The sequence below is a fragment of the Phasianus colchicus genome, chromosome 3 (assembly GCF_987193195.1).
Source record: "Phasianus colchicus chromosome 3, bPhaCol1.hap1.1, whole genome shotgun sequence".
Taxonomy (NCBI): Eukaryota; Metazoa; Chordata; class Aves; order Galliformes; family Phasianidae; genus Phasianus; species Phasianus colchicus.
This window is the reverse complement of record NC_143438.1, coordinates 57,098,528-57,124,274: the sequence shown is the minus strand read 5'-3', so window position 1 is coordinate 57,124,274 and position 25,747 is coordinate 57,098,528. Positions and strand designations below refer to the sequence as shown.

The window sequence follows — 25,747 nt, the reverse complement described above, 5'->3', positions numbered from 1 at the left end:
CTGTAACGTACTGAGTATACATTTATTTTTCATTTGGCCTTGTGATTTTATGGTTTTCTTTTTAATTTAGCTCAGAGTGGAATTTTAATAATATCACTACATTTACATGCTACTGCTGCAGTAGGCTTGGACCTGTAATATCAGCACTTACCACTCTCCTCTTCCTTCTCATAGCAAAAGGATTGTCTGCAAATCCAACACATTTCTGAGGAAGAGGCAGGTGTACAATACACGATCTTCCTTGCCATTCATTAGGAAACACTGCAGAGCAGGTAGTTTTTCTCCTTTCCAATTCCTTTTAAATGCATAGGGGCATGCACCACACAGTGGAAAAAATGCAGGGATGCAAATCAAACAGTCAAAAGATTACACCTCATGTGAAGGTATGAAATGCTCATTCAATACATTAGCAGTTGCCTGGTACCAAAGGACAAAAAATTTTGGAGAATTCTTTCCTAGGTGCCTCTTTACTGCACTTTGACACTTGCAATGAGTCAAGTTGCACATATATTTTTAACAACTTGCATAGACAAACCTGCTAATCTCTTAACTTAAAGATTTGATAAAATCTTTAAATATATCTTTATTATCTTTAAAGAAAATTCCCCTCATTCGGTTGTTCCACGCTGTTATTCTACAAAGCTTTGTTCATCAGCACGGATCCATGATTCAGTGCTTAACTTTTGCTACCTTCAACATCATGATTTGCTGCACTCCAAGTAGAGGACAATCAACACTTATCTTCAAAATGGTATTCCTACACTCTTATCTCATAAGCACTACCCGCATCTCGTATACTTTCTGTAAGCGTGTTTCAGTGAGAATTTCATGTCTGTGCCCTACAGACACTTCTCTTCTTGTCCGAGTCCTTTTCTGCTCGAGGAAATGTCCAAAGGCAACTGTTATCCCTCAAAACCCAGACTGGGAGGGAGTGGAATACTCCCATTGGGAATCAATGCTCCCTCTGCTGCTCCATGCTGCCTGCATGAGGAGCAGGTGTTCAAAAGAGGATGAAACCTATGTGTAACTCTTCCAGTGAAGCTACTGGGACCAACCTCCAGTCAGGTTTTTCCTCAGCAGCTGCAGAAGGGGGAAAAAAGAATAAATAGCAAAGGAGAGGGTAGAACCCTGCTGCCAGCCACAAAACACACCCTATTCTCTCTGTAAGCTGCAGCAAGCTGCAGAACTCACTATAGCAAATGTACAGGCCTTCATACCATGAAGAAACCTGAGAAGGTTTCCAGGCGAGCAGGGAGCCTGAGAAGCCAGATGATAGCTGCATCTGGTAGCATGTATCATACCACATAGGTCCATGTTATGTTCAGGTGCTCATGTTTTGTCAGCACAGACAGCAGTTCTTGACACTTGGTGTCTTTCGAACTATTCAACACCCTGAACCTCCACAATGGAGTGAGTACTGCAGCAGCACACATCAGTGCTGCAAAGAAGTCCCCAGGTCCCCTTCAACTGGCTGATCTTGCAAGACTGTTAGAAGGAGTTTCTTCTACGTTCACAGCTACTCTAGTTTTAGAAATTTGCCAAAATTCTTATAAAACATTTATTGACTGTAGCAAAGAACAAAACATTTTTCAGAATAGAAATTAAAGCAGAAAACAGCTTTATGTCATTTTGTACGAGCCAGTTGTACAGACGTTTATGCAGTGAAGGAGTCACGGAGGTTGCGCCTGGAAGAATGCACATGAAATTCAGGAGAGGTCAGGCCTTATTAGATCCCCAAAATAAGCTGTTATTGTCTTCAATTTGTTATTGAGAAAATTTTGTTCTATTTCAACTTTCCCTCCTGGCCCTGCCAAGGAAGCAATCTGAAAAACAAAAGAATAAGCAGGTCAATCAATGTGCAGGTGAAGAGGAAAATCCCCAAACTTCTGTTTATGTCATGTAAAACATCTTTGCTCTGATATCACTGGTGCCTAACGCCTCCAGTCTTCTATGTGTTTTCTATTTTATCACAGAAGTGAGTCTGTGGCTTTCTTGGGACCTGGAATTCATCCCTATCCACTCAGCCAAGAAAACAGGAGAACCTGCGAACTAAAGATAAGAATCACTAATCACACTGTGCTGAGATGAGACATACTACAGCCTGGTTTACAGAGCACGGGGAGTCCAAGCATCCCTGATGCTTGCCTGGTAGTGGTAACAGCAAAAAGCAAGCCAAAATCCTGAGTGTCAAAACGTCCAAAAAAAAAATTTACATGTCAAAATGCCAAGTTTTGTGGGCAGAGTAAAAACAAATCCTGAAACTGGGAAGCATAAAGGTTGTGCTGAAGAGCTGGGGAAGGAAATAGAGTAACCAACCAAAACAAAAACATCACAACAAAAAGATACGCAGCCCCCAAACCAAACAGCTTTCAAAAATACTAGCTTTTTTTTTTTTTCCTGTTGCAACAACAAAAGAAAAGCTGCTGCTGCATGCAGGTGAATCTCAGACTCTGTTGATGGTAAGGCAGCCGGCAGCTGAGCAACTGCTGAAGAATGAGGCAGAGAGCCTGTGGGGCAGCACAGGCCCTGTCTGCAGCCACCCGAGTGAGACTGTTCACGCTCTGTTGACTGAGCCCAGTGAGCACCTTCGCTGCTTAATGATTACAACTGACAACTGCAAAGGAAACGCTGTTGTGGACTTTGTCTTTTGCACTGAAGCACACAACCCTCTGTCCCCTTCCGCTCACGTTTACCGCGCCCAGCAGCGCTCTGGCAGACGGTAGATGACTGACTGCTCCCTGCTACAGGCTGTGCCACGGTGTGCTGCTCCCCTCAGACCTCCTCCTGCCTGTTACTGCAAAGTCACTGCAGTCTGATGCTGGAAAACTTTCCACATCAACAAAATAAAAAACGAAAGGCCTGCAGGCCCGCAGTAGGCTTGCACTGATCTTTAAACCAAGATGTCTGTGACATTGCCAGCTAAAATGTGAAATAAAGTTCGGTTTGCGTTACTGCCACTTCTGAACTCCTCCGAGACTTCACTCTGTAGCACAGGTTTAAATATAAACATGCTGAGCTTCCTCTATTTTACTGCAAGTAAAAAAGCAGCCTACCATCAAGAGGAAATAACAAATTAATCTAAATTATACCTTGAACCTTTATTGACTTGCCCAGAAAGATCACACTCATCTAAAACAGACATTTACTTTCCTTTCCTCCCTTCCCCCCCCTTTTTTTTTTCTTTTTCTTTCTTTATCTGCAGATAAAAACAAAAGTCTGAGCAGTTTTATTCATCCTGCAGTATAATGGTGATAGGAAAAAAAAAATTCCACATTCTTGTCAAAGAGGAACCTGCCACTTAAGTAAAAAAGCAGAAACAGGCCAATTTATAAATAGCACGAGAGTCTGAACTGGCAAGTGATCAAGAATGTTAATTTTATGACTTATCTTTTCCTTCTTGAAATTCTAAAAGAAGTTAATACTGCAAGGGAACCCATTTATTTTTTTTTTCCTAGGAAAATGTTAATTTTGTCCTATTTTATTGTAAATGACTCTTGCAAAAAGTGTAAGAGAATGCCTTTTGAAGTGATAGCAGCTTAACTCTTCAGAAATACTGACTGGATTGGTCAACTTCATATATGAACACTGAAGTTACCTGGGATTACCCGGTTCCAAGTTTGGAGCACAATTTATATAACTAAGCACATGTAAGTATGACTTGCTCATTCATATCAAACTGAAGTGTTTACTAAATATTTCTCTTAGAAGTCCGAACAGAATACTTACTCAGTAATTCAGGTAAATGTCACTCCCTCTGCCTCTGCTAACAAGTGGCATTTGCTGAAGGATATCTGAGAGCACAATATCCACATGCTACATGTATAAATACATATATATATATATATATATGTAACTTTAAAGCATTAAATCCAGGATTAATAAGAGTAATTTCAATTGACTCCTAAAAAGATATATTTGAAAACCCAAAGGTGACAAAATTCTAATGGGCACACAGGCATAAATTCCACAGAAGCAGAGTCAGGACAGAAATCTCCAGATTGTAAAAACCCACGACTGTACTCCTCAGAATACATCTGTCAACACTGCAGCTTCTCACGTTAATGGGAGGTGCAGGGAAGCAAAGGGAGCCCAGCGAGGAGGCACTGACTGCTCAGAATGAACCACTTACATTCAGATGAGGAAAACACAAATGCTCCATCACCATGCTTGTTTGTAAACTGCTGGAGGTTGCAAATTTAATTATGTGCAAGCTGCCAGCTGCAAGCTTTCCTTGGAAGGGCTCAGTGAAGCCTGACAGATTAACAAGGACAAACTGCCATACAAAAAGCTTCTAAAACGTATTATTATGAAATCATAGAATGGCTCGGGTTGGAAGGACCCTAAAAAGACTACACAGTTCCAGGTGGTCTTTCAAAATGTGAAGCACAATAAACATCTTAACATCTAGGCACAAGATTTGCAGACAAAAATCGAAGTTTCATTTTCAATCTTGATTTTCCAAAAACGGTGTATAATCATACTGAGGAAACAAAGGTGAGAAGAAAAAAGGATCTGCACGACGTGCATTCTTTTCATCACTATCAGAGTAAAGAGCATTTTGCTTGATTTTAGGACCAGCAAATCTTTCTAAGCACTAGATACAGACCGAACAGTAATAACATCTGGAACATAACCAGATATGTGAAACCACCACTTAGGACAGCAAAATGTCCTGCGACTGAGAAGTGATTTCATTTAATTAAGTATAGCTAAAGTCCCAAACCCAGGTGTCAGTTTCCAATACAGAAACAGGAAGAAGTCTGAAAAGTGACCACATTAAAAAACAAACAAACAAACAACACAACTCTAAACAACGACAGATGTAATCTTTTGCTTGTCTCCTACACCACCTATTTTTTGAAAACACAGTAAGTAGTGAATAAACGCAGTCTGTAAGACTTTCCCAGCGGAACTATGTTACACATCAATACAGAATCAGGCAGACTGCTGGCAGGTCAGCTCACGATTGATGAAGTTACAACAGGCTGGTAACAATTAATTCACTAATAGCTTAAGTGGAGAGAGGTTGCCGATCAGTGTCACGATGCCAACATATATACTTCCCATTAATGAGTAGTAATCATGTGGAAGAACATGATAAATAGCATAGATGGAAGAGTATGTACCTATGAATATCTTGCTACGGCACTGCGTTTATCACTTCCAACCAGGTCTCTCTCCTGCTCAACTATGAAATGCAGCATCATGCCCAATCCAGCTCTCTTTCACACAGTCTTTGCATCTTCCCAGAAATGTCAGTACTGCATCCAGACACATCATCTCCACTGTCCCATGCTCCACTCTCTCCTCAGTGCTGCATGACCCCTCCTAGCAAGGTTTAAAAAAGGCAGACATCCACCAGAGGGATGGATGAGGCCATAAAGGATGCTGGTTGAAGCACCATAGCCTTGACTACATTTGAAAAACAAAACAAAACAAAACAAAACCTTTACTGAAAGTTAAGAGACAGAACCTGGTTTTAATCTTGCACAGGCTGAAACCCCGGAGGTATTCTCTAGTTCTAAGGACAGGGAAACTCCTGCTTCTTCCCTGTGAGGACAAGCTGAGAGAGCTGGGGCCGTTCAGCCTGGAGAAGAGAAGGCTCCAGGAAGAGCTGATAGTGACTTTTCAGTATCTAAATGGGAAGTATAAGAAGGAAGGGGACAAACTCTTTAGCAGGGTCTGTTGTGAAAGGACAAGGGGAAATAGTTTCAAATTAGAACAGGAGAAACTTAAATGGCATAGGAGGAGAAAGGAAAAAGTTTTTTTTATAGTAATGGTAGTAAGGCACTGGAATAGGTTTGCCTAGAGATGTGATGGATGCCCCTGTCCCTGGAGACACTCAATGTCAGGCTAGAGAGGATTCTGAGTGACCTGATGTAGCTGTCCCTGGTAAATGCAGGGGAGCTGAACTAGATGATCTTTAAAGGAAATATATTACCAAAAAAACCAGAATTCCTCCTCTTCCTCTGTTAGGCCATGCTACTTTTATGTCCAAAAATTGCTGGCTGAAAATAGGGAAATTTTGCAGAAGTTTAATAGCAACTCTAAGAGGAAAATACATTTTCAATAAATACAACAGTTCCTGTTTATGAAACTGCAACTATACTCAAATTTGAATATGAAATAGCCTTGAATTTTGAAGAGCTGGTGTTTTTTTAATTTGTTTTTAAGTTATCCCACGTTAGAAAAATTTCTGACGCTTTCTTTCTTTATTTTTAATTTATTAGATCTTTTCTTCTACCCCATCCCATACCGACCTGAAGCCTGCTAGTACAAAACCCATGTAGTACACTAGCAAGGTCTGTGACATGACTTCACAACACTGTGGCTGTAACCCACAGCACAGAGCCAACACTATCATTTCCCTCCAGGAGAGATCATTTCAACCAATCTACCCTATGGAGAAAGGCTTTCAGACACTGCCAAATCTCTTTGTAGAACTACAGTGGTTTTCTTAAGTCACAGGCCAGACTTGGGATAGAAAATATGTTTTGGTCTATCCAAAAAAGATAGCTTGAGCTGAGCAATAATTGATACTGGGCAGGGTGAGCAACAAACCACATGTTCACCACTGCTCCAGCTGTTATGCTTGGCTAGACTAGTAGAGATGCTGATGTGCTAATGTCTTATACCATCTGCATCAAAGTCTAACCAGTTTTTCAGGAGAGGGCATCCAACAGCCTGACCCTGTCCTGACAACCAGTGGCAGGACAAACACCTCAGCAACAGCACCCATGTTATGCAAAACAGTCTGCAGCATCACTACATTAGTGTGAACACCTAGGAGGATTCTATTGTTTTAGTGCCCTACATAACAAAAGTATGCCTTCTCTAATGAGGTGAAACCACTACAAAGAAGCTCCTACAATAAACCCCAGATTCTTCCCGCTTTGCTGCAAATATTAAGAAACAGAAGAAAACAGGCAGTGCAACAAATCAAGATGTTTAGGATAAATGCCAGTCCCTGAGGTGAGTACACAATGAGGCTTAGCACAGCTTGCTGAATGTAGACATTATTTAATCAGTCTAAACCAGCTTGCTTCTCCAATCACTCGTGCAGGTCTTAATTAGGCTTAGCTGAGGCCTGAAGATCCAAACATAGTATTTCCTGCAGGTATCTCCTTTCTTTCCCTTGATGTGATGGAAATGAACCAGTTGAGAACAAGGACGTTGGGAAAGGTTGAACATTCCCTGACTTCAGGTTCCCTGCTTGCTCATATTAAACACAGAGCAAGGGCAGGAAATGTATCTTTATCAGAATTTTGCCAAGGTGTATCTATCCTCATTTATTTATTTTTAACTACTGTCAGCTTAGATTAGTATCATTAATTCTTGTCATAGAAGGTAAAAACAGCTTTCAACTACCCAAATGTTTACCAAACATTTTCACTTACATTTTCTACAGCATAATTTTGATTTGAATGTACATGTCTATTTGAGACAGTGATCTCAAGTTCTTTCCTACCTTGAAAGAATTCTTAGTTGGTCAAACTTTTTATTCTGTTTTCCAAAAATACTGCTGGCAGCCAAATAAAAGCTTAGTCCCACCCAGAACTGAAGTAGTATTAAAACATTCTTGACTGGTAATATCTATAAATCTCACAATTCTGTCCTTCAACCCAATTCCCCCTAAAACGTTTTTTTTTTTTTTAAAGGAATACAAAGAAAGTTAAAGAAAGACTTAGAGGTAAAGATGCTGCAAAGAGACAGGTATCAGCAAGGATGAGCTGCAAATATGAACTATGTTTTTATGCACACATACATATATAATGGTTCCTGAATATCCCCTAATCAGAAAGAACATTTCTGAAGGATTGATTCAATCTAAAAATGGACCTATGCATTATACATTTTGAATCAAGCACATGCTTATAAACCAGAAGATTGGATGCAACTGAGAGAAATGTTTCCTATTTCTTGTAAACACACCAAGTGTGTTTCACTGGTTCGATGCTCCCTCTTGAGGCAGAAGTACAGAAGTTTGCTCTTCCACATAAATTCACTCAATTTTCTAAGAGGATTCAGCCAAAGGAATCCTCTCTCCTCTCTGCAAGATCAAATTGACTCAAAAAAGTCATCATACTATGCAGGCATAGTACTCACCACTTTTGGAATAAAGCCATACAGAACAAGGTTGCAGGTCTGATCTACCAAGAAGGCAGTCAATGCTGTGCCCTCAAAAACAGTGCAGTTGAGGTCAACAACCACTTGCTTTCACAGCAAGAAGTCACACTATCCAACATATCTAATGCTAAAAAAAAAAAAAAAAAAAAAAAACAACAAAAAACAAACTTATGTTTTCTAGTAAATTTGCACCTTCCTGATTAAAAGATAAGCAGGATTTTAGCTCTAAGGTTGATTCCAGTTGCTGGGCATCTATTTCTACAAACCTGAGATCTACTGTCAGACAAGCCAAATTACACTGCTACACTGGCTTACAGTCAGTATAAACGTTTGCATGGAGTTTTGCAACAAATTAAATCAGCATCCAAATTAATTGTAACTGGCAAAGAACACTCTGGTTGTGGATTCAGTCAGTAAAAAACAAGAGGCAGAGTACTGAAGATTTAACAACTGCCATCTTCCGTGCTAAACATGCCAGACTGCCTCTTCTAGGAGCTCAGGGATACATGAAAGCTTAAAGTATTTGCATGTATACAAAAAGAGAACTTTTAAGGACACTGAAGAGGCAAATCTGATAAGCCTGTGCAATGCTATCATAAATGAAACTTAAGAACCTTGCAAGTTTCAAATCTAAGGCATCAGGTAATCTCTCAGCAAATACTGCCTTATCGAAGTTATTTAGATTTCAGGTTTTAATCTCCTGCAAAAAATGCCAAATATTTTCTTCATCAAACCTCTCTAGCCCCTGGTGCTTACGGATTACATTTACAAGCACAGCTATACCATACTAGCAGTGGTGTTCTGCACCTTTGCCAAGGTTGTCAGGAGAGGAGCTACTCTATTCGATCCATCAGATAAATAAAATGGATCAGAACCATGCAGAAACTAAGAAGAACTGTTCACGCCTACCATTAAGGAGCCTTGAAGATATATCTAGAGATTCACAGTCCTGAAATTTCAGTAGTGCTAAATTCAGAAATGTCACTCAAATACAACCAGAGATTACAACAGCTAAATCTGTAACCTTTGCATAGTCTTCTGTGGACCAAAGAATCCACTATGATCATAGTTAGAAAGGTCAAGTACAACCCACCACTGTCAAAGCAAGTACTAACACCAAATTTCCCTCAACACTAAGCTAGATTCACATTCTCTCTCCACACTGTCAATAATTGATCTTTAGATTTTTTTTTTGTATACTGGTACAGCATCTAGAGAAAGCATAAGGAGTTGCTTTCTTTCCATGAGAACAGCCTATAGATGGGAAAACTGAGCTGAATCCAAGCATCTCCTTTTACAACTAAGCTGTGACCACATAGCCACAATTCTGAGTGACAGCACTTACTCTACAGCAATTTGTGTAAAGGAGAACCTGTGGATTCCTGTACACCAAGGAACATTCAGAGCATGCCAACAACACTCAGAATGAAGTGGACCAGGAGGTAGGGGCAGCAAAACATCTAATGCAACCATATACAGGTGCTACACAGCTAGGCCATGAGTATTTCAGCCCATTTCTCATACTGTCCATTTGCCATAAGCCATGTCTGCAGGCACTGGCTGGAGACCTCATCTGCTCTACGTTAGACAAAGGTTTTGGAAAAGCTGGAAATAAACCTGTGAAGTTCTGTGGCATAAGGCAGATGAGGAGAACATCTCACTGCTCCGTCTTAGCTTAAAATCTACAAGACATAATTAGCATAGAAAATATACAGAGGAAACTAAACCAGACACCCAGGGGAAGTGCTACAGTCATCTAATTACTTCAAAATAAAAAACGTACTTGACTGACATATTTAATTTCAAACACTGAAGAAGAAACTGTATTTGACATTCCACATCAACAATCTCGACAACCAAACAGGTACAGTACTTTTCTAATGAACATTTCTAGAACCAAAACAACAACAACAACAAAAGAAAAACCACCCTGAACTGGTAAAATAAACTGTGCATTTAACAAGTCAGTGCTACATCTAAGTAATCCAATCACTGCTGTGCAAGCAGCCCCTAGGTAACTACACACCTGTACGGGCAGCATGACAGATGTCACTTCCTTGAGACTGTACTAACACACTAATGAGAATGACAGCAATGGCATTAATGATACCAGGCTGTACAGTTATCTCCTGCAACTCCTTCATGCATGGAAAACCAGAAAGGTTCAGAACTCAGAATTTATGAGATGGTATGAGCTGGTTAAAATATCTTCTTTCTTTTATATGAATGTATCCATCTGACACACAAATATACTATATTTGGATTGTCTGTAAGTATCTCCAGTCTGTTGCTCTATGAAGGAATAGTATCAAAATAATGATAACCATCTACTACTCCCATTTCTAAATACGCCAGAAGTGCTAGAAACACAGAAACCACTTGATGTAATGTTCAGATTTTAAACAAAACAAACAAAACAACCAAACACGTTCAGCTGAACAGACTCAAAAACCTTAACTCTGTGCTTATACTATTTATGTTTTAAGCAAGTTGATGTTTTTGTGGTAACCAAGCCATTTTCCAGTAACATACCTGGTTAACGTCAGCGTTTCGAGGTAGAAAATACACAATGTTGTTTGTGATCTTCTTGGAAAGCCTGAAAATTTCAAATGTAGAAGCCAGTAAAGGAAAAAAAAAAAGTACAGGAAGGGAGAAACTATTATATTTATTCATTTTGAAAGCTTATTATGCAATAATGTAATGGCTGTGTAATTAGATATTGTTCTGAAATGCAGAAACGCCATTATTTCACCATCATTGTCCTTTTTTTTTTTTTAAAAAAAAAACAACCTCAAAGAACCCCAACCAACTCACTCATTTTACCTAGAAAATTTAACTGAATTGCAAAAAATAATTTGAGAAGCTGAAATGCAGTTTATAGTCAGTACACTGGTTTGATACCTGTTTTCTAAATCATTTTGCATAATACTGCTTTCCACATAGACAGATTTCTTTATCCTTAGAAGTACAGCTATAATTTAGCTAAAAAGGAATAAAAAGAGATTATTTGACAAAGAAAAAACAGTTTTGTAGTTGATGAGTTGCTCATCAGTTAGTTGATGATGTTACGCTCATGCCTTTCTAAATGAACTGCTGCTCACTACCAATGTAAATAAATTAACATGAAATTTTAGACATTAATTGAGTTAATATTTTACTTGTATTCTTCTGTTTTCCCACGTTATGAGCAGGTGTTATAATAATGATGTAAATATTTTAAGCAAGGCTAGCTCTCATTAAAAAAAAAAAATAGATTTATAGCTTACATAACTAATGATTGCCTATGCATACACCATGTATGTATTTGATTACTTCAGGGTTGTTTCTTTAAATAAAATCATATAACAAAAATAATGAATAAATACTTTAAATTAGAAGCTATGAACATTTTCTGAAGCTGCTTCTTCAAGAATAACTTTACGACAACCATTCTTCTAAATAAAAACTAATAGAAGCATTTAATTTGAGGGAAGATTTAGGCTGGGAGGGAAGGTTTTGGCTGGATGTCAGGGAGAAATTCTTTACAGAGAGCTGAACAGGCCGCCCAGCGAGGTTGTGGATGCCCCATCCCTGGAACTGTTCAAGGCCAGACTGGATGGAGCCCTGGGCAGCTTGGTCTAGTATTAAATGGTGACCCTGCATGTGGCAGGAGGGTTGGAGATTCATGATCCTTGAGGTCCCTTCCAACCCTGGCCATTCTGTGAAAAAAGAAAAAAATTTCTGTGAAATTTTAGGTTACCAATTGTAAGCTGAGGCTGGGGGGAGGACTAAAAAAGTGTGAGACAACTGTGACTTCAGCTGAAGTTCACATCATAGAATCACAAGGTTGGAAAGGAAATACAAGATCATCTAGTCCAGCTGTTCTCCTATCACCATTACTACCACTAACTTACTAAACCATATCTTGTAGCACCTCATCCAAATGCCATCACTTTCAGTCAGCCAGCTGGACATGGCAAAGCCCACCTCAAAAGAAGCAGGGAAGAAAAAAACATTAAAGACTGAAAATTCACACCCACGATGACACACAACTTTGAAAGGATATCCATCTGGGCAAATCATAGTTTGGATGTCAAAGATTTCAGCAGTGGCATAGTCGGGCCCGCCCCAAGGAGGGCTGAGGAACACAACATCTGCTTTCAGGTCAGCAGCCAGCACCATGAAGTCTCCACACACAAATTCGATCTGGTTGGCTACACCGTACACCTCGGCATTGCTGCGTGCAAGGCTGAGTTTCTCAGGATCTATATCAACAGCAATCACTGCAAGGGAACAAGGGAGAAAATGCATAGGTAACGTGGGCTGCAAAGCGCATAAAGCATCTGACCGCCACATGGATGCCACCCAGCTACCAAACAGAAGTTTCATAGTGCTCTCTTGTAGCAACCAGATACTATCACATCCATAATTTCATTTTAAGTGCTAAGCAACGACTTCATTTTCTAGGTAGCAGAAGACATGAAGCTCCAGCTCCTCAGAGGGAAACGAAGGTCCTTTACCTTACAGCAGAAGCTCCACGCATTCACACCAAAGTGTCAGCAACACCATAGCCAAGTCTGTGCAAAGCCTCAGCATGCCGTTAAAGTTTTGGGATTCATGCATCTACTACAACACTCCTCAGCTCAAGCATAGGACAGGCAAGGCTGTCTGCCTAAGGAAGGAATCTTCCTGTCTTCTCTCCTGGCAGGAGCCCAACAGCTTACGCAGAATCAAACTGGAAACCCGTTCTTCTCCTTTGTCAAAGATTAATGCTTACCTTGTGGCTGATCACATTACACTGAAAACTGAGTTGGAAAAACACCCGGTGTAGTACAACAATTATGATACAATGGCAGTATATAATCATATAAACTATGTGAAATTTAGGAAATACTTATAGAATGCATCATAGCCTACCAAATTTAATGCAGCACAAACTACCATTTTTCTTGCTCAGAAATTACTTGGAAGTGTTTGATGAGCTGGTATTTTACCCGAGTGTTTTATGACAGAAAGCACTCTCATGATTCACTGCAATTTCATTACCTGGAAACAAGAACTTACACTAATATCAAGTTATCACTGCTTTTCTGTATTAGGTCCCGTTGCACCCACAGGTGAACCTATTCCAATGTTTTAAGTACAGTTCACATGAAACATGCTTTTGAGTACTTAGCCTTAACATACTATTGAGAAAAGCAGCAGCCTTCTGGTGTCACTGCAGGTTGGCACTGCAAACAAAATTTAACCTTTTAACAGAAATCTTCAGAGCATCCTATGGACTAGCTACTATGCCAAGTAAAACTAACACTGGTTATGCACAACGTAAATCCAACTTTGACTTTAAATTGGAAAGCAGTTTTTCTTCAATTTTCATAGAATGGCCTGGGTTGAAAAGCACCACAATGATCATCTAGTTTCAACCCCCCTGCTATGTGCAGGGTCACCAACCACCAGACCAGGCTGCCCAGAGCCACATCCAGCCTGGCCTCAAATGCCTCCAGGGATGGGGCAGCCACAACATCCTTGGGCAACCTGTTCCACTGTGTCACCACTCTCTGAGTGAAAAACTTCAACTTCCTCCTAACTTCCTTCCCTAATTTTAGGGAAAAAGGTTGAAGAAATGAAACAATGTGCTGCATGCAATGCCTACTTACCCCTTTTTGAGGTCAAAGCAAATTGAATAGCATTTCCTCCAACTCCACAGAAGGCATCCACTATTGTATTACAGTTGAATGACTGAGCCACACGAACTGCAATATGCTCTGCTATCTTCTCAGGAGTTACAGAAAACCAGCCCTCTGCAAAGGGAAGAGAAGAAAAGTATTTTTGCCACTTATTTCATCTAAATTAAAAACAAACAACTCAGGGTTTAGCATTAATCCCAGCAATTTTGGCTTAACACATTCGACCAGGAAATACAGGCTTTCAAGATTATAAACTCTGGTGAGTCCAGTGATTTGCTAAGCAAACAAAGTCTCACTGATGTGAATAGATATGCCTGATTCTCAGTGAAGGCTTTGTTGAACTTGGTGCTTATCAAGGACAAGTACATAAATACAGCTGAAAAAACCTTATACATGTCATAACTATGCTCTGCCACAAATAAAAACAGAAATTTATCCTCTTACATCCTACATGTTGTTTTCCTTACAGCCATGCTTGGCCTGCCAAACAATCTATGTGTTTATATGGGAAAGTGTTAGAAATGAAAGCCTTACAAAAATCTTACCAAAAAGGGTGGTAATATTAACTCCTTATTTACCTATGAACCAATGATCTGGAAGTGGTTTCCACATAACATGGAAAAATGTAACCTTGAAAATGACTGCTGAAAGACTGCGTTAAGAGAACAAAATTACATTCATCACTGCAATTCAGAGTTAAAAAAACTAAAAAAAATTATGGAGAAAAAAAGTCACTGAGTTTCTGAGAAAGTCCTGCCCAAGCACTGTTTGGGTTCACTACGATCTTCAGCAAGCATCATGACTAGCACAAAGAGAGGCATGCCATGCTAGAAACTGGAGAAGTCCCAAAGCTTTTTTGTTTGTCGGTGCATTGACTGTGCACTCAACATTGCTCCTTTCAACAACAGAATTAGTAATAAGCTGTAAGAAAAGTCACAGGCTTGGGTACCCCTTATGACACTCAAGTCAAAACCCTGTGTACCAGATACACCTACCTCTATCTAGTTTAATCCCCTCATCAAAGCGAGAGAACAGTCTGTAGCGTTGAGCCCAGTACTTGATCAGCTCAGGATCTGCAGCAATCTCAGGAGGTATCTCTCCCAGTGCAATCTTACGCTTTCTCCTCCTTTTTCTCTCCTTCTTCTTCGCAGTATTTTTTTCATCTACAACTGGAAGACACTGCAAAAGTTAACTGTCTTCATCAGCTATGAATACAACTGGCAGGTAGATAAGAGTCAAGATACAAAATGCTCAAGTTCATCAACACTGCTAAATGACCTTTAATACTGTCAGCCAGATTATGCAGATTAGTGGTTTAAGCTAAAAAAGCGCATTCTATATAGCAAAGGAATAAAGTAATCTATCAAATATCTGTCACAGTTACAAAATGATAATATTTCACCCATTATTTGTCTTAGAGACCAACCACACTGGAAGGCAGCAGCTCAGGCATTTCCATGCTGAATCTCATACTCCGTCTTAGCAGGCTAGACATGACTTTCAGCTGATAGAAATAATCTCTAAATGGTGAGCAAACATGGATCAGACACCAATTTAATGCCTATGTACTAAATAGCAATAAGAATCAATCTAGATGAGAATTCTACATAATTATAACACAACTGGGTTACTGTGGGAAGGATTAACTATGCAGAAAGCTGAATAATCTTATTTTCTGTTTTTCAGAGAGTTAAATAAGCAAGTTCACACTATAACTGGTTTTTTTTTTTTTCCTAGAAATTGATTTTTTTTTTTTTAAAAACACACATTTCCTAAATCTATGTGCATATGTGAATCCAAAAGCGGACATTCCTTGCCTCTACCTGACATTAATAGATCTCACAGGGGAAAAAGAGGAGTGAACCAGAGACACAAGCTGCTAGGTCACATGTTAGATCAACAGTCACTGTTCATCTATACAGAAATACTGTCTAAAGTAAAGGCAAGGCCTGGGATTTTGGTGGTGCAGGAACAAACTACTTTCACTAGTACAGCTGTCAATTATTCAGAGAGACATCTTGGTCCAATTGGTAAACCATAGATAAATGCCACACAGCACCGTAATTTGGGAGAGGAGCAGCAGGCCCACTACCAAGTCATGTCCACTTTGTAGGAAACAGGAGTACCTGGGCTCACGTCCTCCATTTCTGCCTGGAGATAATCTGGTATGTCCAGAGGGACCAACACCCTTCCAGAGCCACACTCAGGCTTTCTCCTTCCCTGGCATCCAGCACTGTTTGCTATTGCATCCGTTGCCTCTTCCAGCTTACTCATCCCAGGTTCACCACCAACCACACTGGAAGGCAGCAGCTCAGGCATTTCCATGCTGAATCTCATACTCCGTGCAGTGGCGACACTTTCCTGATCCTCTGAGTCACTGCTTGTTGATGACTCCTTGACTTTACCCACAGGAGAGGCTTTCTGGTACCCGGTTTCCTCTACAGGTTCGTTAACCTGCTTCAGGAACGCTTCCACCTGGAATGGAAATATATCACAGACTGTTAGATGAACTGGTAAGCAGGTGCAAATAGGACAGTTTAAAAGCATTGCAGTTCAACAGCATCTGCCATGGATACATTCTCCACCACACGTATTTTGAAAAAAGGAAAACATCCACAGATAAGCACAAAAAACCATCCAGTTATAATATATGAGTCCTTAGCTCTGCTCCCTCTGCACGTTTTTTCAAAACAAGTTGTTTTGGGAACTAGATACCACCTAGGTGCAAAGGAGAGATTGAGTTGCCTCACCTCCAGGATGTACCAGATGGTACATGCATCAAATCTCTGCATCTGCATCCTGACCAATGGACAGATGTCAGTTTCTCTCTTCAAAGGTATATGCAGATGCCTAGTTTTAACACTGCAGTTACTCTGGGTGGCACCAGGCCTAGCGCAGTTGCTTGCCAGAAAGACTGAGGAAATTTGTAACTTCTTTTCTCCTTCACATAATCACAGCTCTCCTCACTGGCTTCAGGTACAAGGAAGCAATGGCCAAGTTTGCGATCCCAAATTATAGCAATGGGATGGGAGTTCAATACAACATTCTTCATCGTCACCAGAAAACAGTGTTTTACAGTGAAATATTAGGGAATGCCAAGCACCTCAGTATATGTTGATTATACACACTTTTTTTTTTCCCCTCACCACAGAAATTCCAGCACTAACAAATGTCCTCATACTCATTTTAAGATCAGAAATACTGTACAGAAACCTATACACATCTGTAAAGGAATGATACACTTATATCGTACATGGTTCCATGTAACTTCATCATTAAGCTCACATTTCTTTTACTAGACTGCTAAGCATCCACCAATGCCTTTTTATACCCACCCTAACAATAACTATTCTTCACCTAAACAGGAGGAGGAGGAAAGGAAGGAAAAAAAAAAAAGAATATTGGCATCAGACTGAAAATGAAAAAGAAATCACCTCTCTGTACAAAATTTCTTTTGCATAATATAACAACAGCTAAGGGAGCACAGACATCTATGCAATTCACCAACACTAACAAGTATACCCACCTTCTTTAGAGTTCTATTTGTTTTGCAAGAGGTTTCTGGCTCTTCTGTAAAGAAGATGTGTGTGTTTTTGCTCTTCCTTGGTTTACGCATGTCCAAAAATTTGGACTTGAGTTTTGCTTTTTTCTCCAGGTACTGAACACTTCGGTGAGTGAAATCTGGAATTCCACCATACCTGAAATAAAAGAAAGTCAAAAAAATTTAGTTGGGAAATTTACAATTTTGAAGATTTAAAATTAACATACATGTAGTGACAGAGTCAACTACAAGACCTACTCCTCTTTGAATCTTATATATGTACTAAATATGTCACCTGAGCCCTATACCTAAGCTACAGTCCACCTGTGCTCTATGATGTTGCTTCTAAGGCACTGAAAACCACATCTTTAGGATATGCTACTGAAAATGGAAATTTCACTGAACCTGAATAACCTGGCAATACTTCATTGACATAGTTAATGTAAAGCAACCTCATTTCAACATGAAACATCTACAGATTACGATCTAAGCTCACAGGACTCCAAACTGAGAGGACCATTAATGGTTTGAGCCCTTAAGCATCCCAAATTTAACTAGCTGACCAGGCATTTTAGTTCTCTACTCAGTTGTTTGCAGTTATATAAGTGCAAGTACCCTGTGAGTTAGGATTATCTTTCAAAGCACTTTTCTTGTTGTGTAACTCTGCATTTCTACTGCTAAAGCTTACTGCAAAAAAATTAACTTCACCAATTATCTTCCAAAATTTCAACAAAAGTGCAATGGAAATGAATGGCATACTAAAATAATATCAACAGAGCTGACTTGCTGTGAAGAAACCCTGAGCTCCTCCTAAGCAATTACTTTTGTCCTGCACCACACTTCAAGCCCAGAATAGAACAGGTTTCCTCAGGATCTTCCACAGGATTCTCATCCACATCCAGTTCATGGCTAGGAGAAAACACAGATTACAACAAGTTAAGTTGGGCGTTATTTTTTTTCCCTTCAAACAATAGAATAATAAATTACAAAAGCCAAACAACCACAAAACCTACCCACTCTTAAAGAAATGCCATTAAAACTCCTGCACTGAAACCATTTAGAAATGCATTTCAATAACTCCCCCACACACTGCTGATATCAAACAAGGCAGATAACACCAATGTATTTATATGCATGGTTCTTCTTACCCAACTCAGTATGCCCCTCTATGGGAGTTATGATACTCCAAAAATTTGTAATGATTTCTCAAAACATTTAATACCAACCCTATACAGAACTGATGAAGACAAAACATCCGTTCACCCTATTCCTAAATTACCTTCATCACCTATGATGCTATCTATGTTATCCATCATTAATGCTATGGCAATATCAAAATGTTACAGCAAAAGCAGTATCATTAGCAGATAATTGCATTCATCCCTTCATCTGTGTGTTTTTGGATTTACTAGAAAGAGAATGAAAAGCCTCCCATCCTCTCTGTGGTTGCAGATTTACTAGAAAGAAAGAAAAAGACTGTGACAAGGCAGAGATTAACTATTCTGTGAATGTCACAGTACTGAGCACTTTATTAGCAACACATTAGCTAAGCAATACAAGTTATTAAGTAATATCTCCTACCTTTTACACTAACTAAACCAGAATAAATGAGTCATCATATCCAATTTAATAATCTCATATACTTCAGTGACACAAGGTATTGTCACCTTGCACAACTTGGCATCCAGGCCATATATTCTTTATAAAGCAAAGAAATACCCTTCACTTACTACAGGTAAAGTGATAGGCAGCGATGGACGACTATCATAGAATGACCTGGGTTAAAAAGTACCACAATGATCATCCAGTTTCAACCCCCTGCTATGTGCAGGGTTGCCAACCACCAGACCAGGTTACCCAGAGCCACATCCAGCCTGACCATGAATGCCTCCAGGAATGGGGCATCCACAACCTCCTTGGGCAACCTGTTCAAATGTGACACCACCCTCTGGGTGAAAAACTTTTAACTCAATCTCATTGTTATAAATAACAATTTGAGGAAAAAGATGAAGATTTCACTCCTTACCTTCTCTTGACTTTGGCACTCCTGTTTTCAGGGGGCTCTTCTTCTCCTTCATCTTCATTTTGATCACAAAGTGGCAACTGTTCTTTGTCGTTTGAACTACATGAGTTACCTGACTCCTGGGAACCTAAAAAGACGGAACTTATTTTAAATCTTTTTGCATGTTAAATTTCAGAACTTCCCATCCTTAAAGTGCATCTGCAGCAACTGTTCAGATGTTTCACATATCCTCATATGACAAGTAAGACAAAGGTGCCAAACCACACATTTCTTTACCTGTCTTGGGGGACAACGTGCCAAAACAAGCTTCCAGTATTAGTTACACTACATTGCTAATTTTAAGCAGGACTAATTTCAAAATAACTCAGCTCTCCAAGAAAAATAAAATGCACACAGGATACAATTCCAAACAGTTTCTTCTTTCTTCTTAAGCTTCGTCTCCAGTGCGAGAAAGATTTTCCTCTCATCTCTCTCATTTCAACTCTACCGTAAGATCAAGATTCAGGCACACCTGCTTCTTCCTTCCTTATGAGGTCACAAGCAATGGACTCAGAGGTTTCCTCATCAAACTGAATTCCCCAGTTGCTGATTCTTCATTCATATTTCACATCATCTTTCATCTTCAGCAGGAGAAACCATACATCTGCCAGGAAAGCTGTCACACTGCTAATTATTGGCAATTATGGCAGGAAAAATCTGTGGTCAAACAGGATAGCCACCTCCTTTCCCTGCACACAGAACTGGTGGCAAAAAACCATCCAGTCTTTTATCTCCCTCATATAAATCTTTCCAGCACAACACTGCCTCGCAGCATATTCCTTTGTTAACTGGCATTTTCACTAGATGTGGACACACTAATTTGGAATTGTAAAGATAACTGCATCTCACTACCTAATTGACAATGTAAAGCTGAAAAGGACCTCTGGAAGTCGGCTGGTCCACAATAATAAGTAAGCAGGACAAGAGTTTAATTTTAAGTATTACATTATTAAATAGAAGAACAAATCAGCCAAAAACAAACAAACCCAAACTGTGAAAATGTTTGTTTGGGGATATTGCTAAAAAACCTTATCCTTACATTTGTCAGATTCATGAAAACATCAAACTGAGTTTTCATTAATTTTAGACTATCAGTGAAAAAAGAAAGACAGGCTGAATGACACAGCTGCAATACTAAAGCTGATTAATAAGCCAGTAAAGCACCAACTGTGCTCTTTTATCACTTTTTGTGGTACATTTGAGAGATGCATAAAGTGTATATTGTGTTAAAATCACTTGCAGATGAAGAATACATTCAATATACAGCCTTAGAGAAGAGAGATGTTCCAGAGAATCAGAGGGAAGAAACAGGAATTAATTATGCTATCTTTCCACAAAATACTCAGTCTACGTTTAAAAACAGCATGATAAAGATAGGGTCTTGGTTTTTATACATAACCACTTAGAATTATAGTAGAAGAATGTATGTTAGCTGATTGTGTATTACCTGACTGGTTAATACTTCTATTTTCACAAGATGCTCTCCTTTTCCTGGTTCCTCCATCACATGGTTCCTTCTGGCTTGAAACACAGGGACTCTGGCTTTCACTGTTACGTGAACTGTGCTCTTGAAGATTTTCATTGGTTACTGTTAGAGTTGCACTGCTCTGCTCCAATGCATCCAAATTTAGGTTTAAATTACAGATCCCAGAGATTATCTCATCATGGGGCTCAGTACTTGAAGTGAGTGTTTCCTCACTTCTGGTGTGAGAAGGAGACAGCTCCAAGATCAGCACTTTGCTGCCTTCAGCCTCTGGGCTGACCAGGTCCATTTCTTGCAAAAGATCAGTCTCCTGCATAACCCCATTCAGCTGAACACTGTCAGTGTGTGAGCTCTCTGTAGTCCATCCCTGATTTGTCCAGTACTGAAACTGTTCCCAGTAATACCAGTACAGTTCACTATAATGCTGCTCCCACTCCTCCTTGGTATCTGGACTGTTCCAAGGCTCAGATGCTGTCGTGGCTTCAGGTGATGAGACATCTTTATGCTTCTCCAGCCAGCCTTGCCAAAGAAGGCCCTCTCCATACTCATTCCAGTACTTCTCCCATTTCTGTTCAATGGGTAAGGCCTCATTAACAAGACTCTCTGAACTTCCACCATTCCCTTCACCTGCAATCTGAGATTCGCTGTTTTTTGCACTTTGCTCCGTAGCTGAGGCTGGTTCATCTGAGATGGGCTGCTTATGATCACCACAAGTGTGATCCTGGCATCCCTGCTCCATTTTATCTTGTTTTTGCTGCAATTCTTTTCTCTTCTTCTTTTTCTTTTTCATAAACTTCATGTTACTTCTCTTTCTATATTTTTCTTTTGCCTAAAATATAAAGGATAAACATATTCAGAAATCCACAACATGCAGGCAGTCCTTTCTTACCTTCCTTGTAATCACATTTCTGTTTGTTGTGACCCTCCCTCAATCTGCAACCCCACTGCTAGCTTTCTCCCCACAAAAGGGGCAAAGGGTTATACAGGTCTGATAGGACCCCATCATATTGCCAGAGATTTCTAAGAAAGCTGTGAATAACAGCTATGAGCATATCTACAAAAAGGAGCAGGAAAAGGTAGAATTCCAGTTGGGAAGGGAAGTTGTTCATAGTTGTTCAATGACTTAAGAGGAAAGACATCAGTGTGAAACATCGTGAAATGCTATGGGGAGATAAGTCAGGAACTGTAGAGTCACTGAGTTTAGCTCAGAGTATCACTCAGTAACACCAAGGACTTCTTTGGGGTGTCACAGACTTGTCCCTTACCATTGCCTGACATCTGCCTGGCAAGCAAACACTGCTCAAATGTTAGGGTAGTTAGCACATAATCTGTTTTTATTTGCAAGTTCTGAAAATCTTGCTTACAGAACCAATTTATGCCTGGCTAAAGATGAGTGATGAAATATTCCTTCCATCCCACAATGACCTCTGAGAGAGTTCAGAGAAACACAGGAAAAAGGTTCCTATCCAAACAGGTGTCTCTTTCTGCAATTAATCCATTTCATTTGTTACCATGTACTCAAACTACTACAGCTGTCCAATGAAACAGAAGACAAAAATCTTCCTGTGCTCATAAGCAAAACACCCCGAGCAACAAAATGTTATATAAGATAAATCTGACAGGTTTCTGAATAAACTGTCCAATTAAATTTCACAGGTAAAAGCAAGGCAGTGGTGAGGGAATACAACTCACATGGCTGCAACCCCCGGTTTTGTTGCACTGACAAATGCATAAGGCAACCTGTCAAGGAGCTGGCATAAGAGAATGGGCATTAAACTTTCATTCACACTTCTCACAACATCACTTTAATGCATATGGTGCAAAGCACAACACTGAGCAGGAATCTAAAAAAACACATTATCTTCTCACTTGACTTATTTGCACTACTACTATATGGCCGCACAAATCATATACGCATACTGTGAGCTTCAACTCTGATGTCTGGAAGGTCTATTTATATGTCATCACGTAAAACAATTTACAAGCTCCTCCTATTTATTGAGAAATTAATCAGGCTAGAATCACAGAGTGCTCTGCACAAAGGCACTCTCACCTCCAGGGAGGTCTGTGCTCTGTGAAGCAGGTACTGAATATCTCACTGCCTTTTCCCCACTGATGCACAACTTCAGCCTATCCATAAAGCCCAGCTGCTCGCTGCAGGAAGCGGAGGACCCAAACTCAAGCCCTGTCCTTTGGAACAGACTGGCTTGATCAGCTACAAGGGGAATGCTCAGAACTAACTTTTTCTATTACTCCCTACACCTAGGTGGTTAAAGCAGATACATGCTCAGTTTGCAGTATATTAGTTGTCCTGCAGCACAGCATGAGCATTACTGCTTCAAACCAGCTCCTCCTAGCAGCAGGAGCAATACAGACACAGAAGGACAAAGCACAGCCTGACCCTGCCAAGCCCAAATGGCAAGCGACTTTTATAGACTGCACAGACCAAGTAGTCAGAACAGTCACAGCACAGAAGATGCTGCATGACAGAGAACAATATATTTTTCCAATTCAACTCAGTTTTCCACTTATTTGCCTTTTCCAGTCAAGCCCAAAGTAACTCATTCTTCTTTTCACATACGCTCATTTTGTACAGAATTTTTTGGTTCCCCACTTCCTTTTGTCCCAATCATTTTTAAGCTGTTAAACAAACAGCCACTCTTCTGCTCAGGTGAAGTGCCAAACTGACAGCCCTGGAAAAGGAAACCTTTCAATCAGCAGAAAAAGGTGCAGCACAGGCAACAGTGATGTACGTGAATGCACGGACCACAATGTCACATAACGCAGGAAAACCTGAGTGAGGTAACTCAGATACATTTCCACAAACTGCAGTCTCAAAAGCAACTAAGGAGTAGGCATGCCCCTACATTCTGGAACAGGAAGTAAACAGAAAAAATAAAGCACAGTAATTTTTACCACGAAGTCCCTGTGAGCTGAGTGCCCACCAAAGTGAAGAGGTAACCCCATGCTCTTCATAAGCTCGGCCTCTGAGTCTAGTTCAGCTTCTTCTGGGTCCAGAGCACAATCAGCATCCACTCCCAATGTCACAACAGGACAACTCTTTTCCTGCTCAGATGCTTGTTCCTCTCCTGTGAACAAATGACATCGAGTGAATACAATCTTCCAGGTTCTGTAATCAGAGACCTTTAAAAGTCATCTAGTCCAACTCCCCTGCAATGAACAGGGACACCTACAGCTACATCAGGTAGCTCAGAGCCCCCTCCAGCTTGACATTGAGTGTCTCAAATACAGGGCACCCACCACATCTCTGGGCAACCTGTTCCAGTGCTTCAAGCACCCCCACTGTGAAAGACTTCCTTACAGCCAACCTAATTCCGCTCTGTTTGAGTTTGAAACCATTTCCCCATGTCCCATCACCCCTGATAAAGAGTCTGTCCCTTTCTTTCTTGTAGGACCCCTATAACTCAATGCATCAGCAAACCCTGTAACAAGCACCAGCACCACCTCTTCAGCTTCCTTTCCCATTTAAAGATTACAAGTACCTGAAAGCTATTAGCAGATTGAGCATTTCTCATCTTTTGCACTAGTTCACTGAACCAACGTTAACATCAATACAAAGTTTTATACATTATACGTATATATACACTTTTAAAAATAACCCGATATCAACACTTCCATAAATTCTAAACTTTTCAACTGTGTCATTATTTCAGCTGTATGAATTTATCTTTTTCAGGACCACGCTGCGTTCACCACCCTACAAAAGCAGCAGGGATACATTTTCACATCAGGCCTTAGTTGCAGAACGGCCCTGCTCTCAGGCTCCTTTTACACACATACTTCTTTAGCAAAAAGAGGGAGTAAAAAACAAGTGGAGAACAAGAGCACAAGACAACAGCAGAAATCAAAATAAGGCTTCAACAGCCCAAACATCAGACTGGGTCTGAGCAGGTCGCAGTTAACTCCCTTCCCAGCAGACCGGACAGCACTGAGTTTGGACAGGCGGCTGTGCTGATAACACAGCTGTGTTTTGGCTGCAGCTGAGCAGCAGAGCCCAAAGCTCTCTCCTTTCCCTACTCGGTGCTGCCCATCCATCTCACCTGTTGTGGAATCCCTGCCCGCACAGCTCGCAATTGTTTAAGCACCGCCAGACGTGCGCGTAAAGACAAACGCCATAGGAAAGTGAGAAGCAGACACAGGTGAGAGCGAAGCAGCCCTGCCGCACCGCAGTCCCACACACAGCTCACCCCACGCACCACCACGCCATGCTGTGCCGTTATCTTACCCGTACTCTCATCGTCATCTCTGATATAAAATCCTTTCAATCCCAGCTTATATAACTTCCGATCCCTGTAAAAACAAACACCGATGCTGACGGTCACCGGACGAAGAACAGCACTGCAAACCCCGCTGGAAGACGCTCAGCCCCCCATCCCGCCGCGCCCGGCCACTCACTCCACGAAGGCGCGGGAGCAGAGGCACACGATGCCACCCGCCGCCCCCGCCCGCAGCAGCAGCTCGGCCACCAGCTGTCCCCGCGGCTCCTGCACCATCCCGAGCCCACGCCGCGCCACGGCCCCGCCGTCTTCCTTCCGCCGGAACTGCCGCCAGCGCCAGGCCCGCCCCGAGCTCCGCGCCGTGCCGTTTGGGCTGGCTTGAGCCGCCGAGCGGGGGCGCCGCCGTGCCCGCAGGGCCGTCCTTGTGCGGAGGGGAGTGGGGGGCGGGGCCGCTGAGGCGCTGCAGAAGCGGGGCTGGCCCCGCCTGGCGGGAGGTTGTGGTGGCGTGCTTGGGCTGCTTGCTGGGCGTGCGGTGCCTCCGAGCGGGAGTACTGGGAGTGCCGGGAAGCGGCACAGAAGAGGGGAGAGACTGGGAAAGGGGGAAAATCTGGATAATGGGAGCGGGACAGA

General features: G+C 41.0%; 1 protein-coding gene across 4 annotated transcripts; it reads right to left on the bottom strand.

Annotated features, from left to right (window-relative positions):
- Window positions 1-1,544: 1,544 nt before the first annotated feature.
- TGS1 (trimethylguanosine synthase 1) lies at window positions 1,545-25,519 on the bottom strand. 4 transcript variants are annotated; one of them, XR_016465179.1, is made up of 14 exons: window positions 25,296-25,519; window positions 25,126-25,190; window positions 23,796-23,968; window positions 20,844-21,708; window positions 19,361-19,484; window positions 18,157-18,243; window positions 17,320-17,491; window positions 15,920-16,268; window positions 14,789-14,962; window positions 13,764-13,907; window positions 12,173-12,389; window positions 10,660-10,738; window positions 8,107-8,254; window positions 1,753-1,823 (listed from the first exon to the last, which is right to left on the bottom strand). XR_016465179.1 is itself a non-coding variant. In XM_031612785.2 (13 exons), exons 1-13 carry the CDS (start codon window positions 25,391-25,393, stop codon window positions 1,707-1,709), a joined length of 2,664 nt encoding a protein of 887 aa, XP_031468645.2. In that variant the 5' UTR covers window positions 25,394-25,519; the 3' UTR covers window positions 1,545-1,706. The 4 variants fall into 4 exon arrangements, 2 of the variants coding, with proteins under 2 accessions (XP_031468645.2, XP_089993725.1); XM_031612785.2 differs by lacking the exon at window positions 8,107-8,254 and having other exon boundaries at window positions 1,545-1,823; XR_016465180.1 differs by lacking the exon at window positions 12,173-12,389 and having other exon boundaries at window positions 1,752-1,823; window positions 10,660-10,723.
- Window positions 25,520-25,747: the final 228 nt, after the last annotated feature.

What these genes read in the sequence shown, in the direction of transcription:
- TGS1 (XM_031612785.2), bottom strand. Translation starts at nt 25,393, where the DNA reads ATGGTGCAGGAGCCGCGGGGACAGCTGGTGGCCGAGCTGCTGCTGCGG. An exon ending in TGCTCCCGCGCCTTCGTGGA is followed by an intron (nt 25,191 to 25,295) that starts GTGAGTGGCCGG and finishes TTGTTTTTACAG; the next exon opens with GGATCGGAAGTTATATAAGC. An exon ending in AGATGACGATGAGAGTACGG is followed by an intron (nt 23,969 to 25,125) that starts GTAAGATAACGG and finishes ATTTGTTCACAG; the next exon opens with GAGAGGAACAAGCATCTGAG.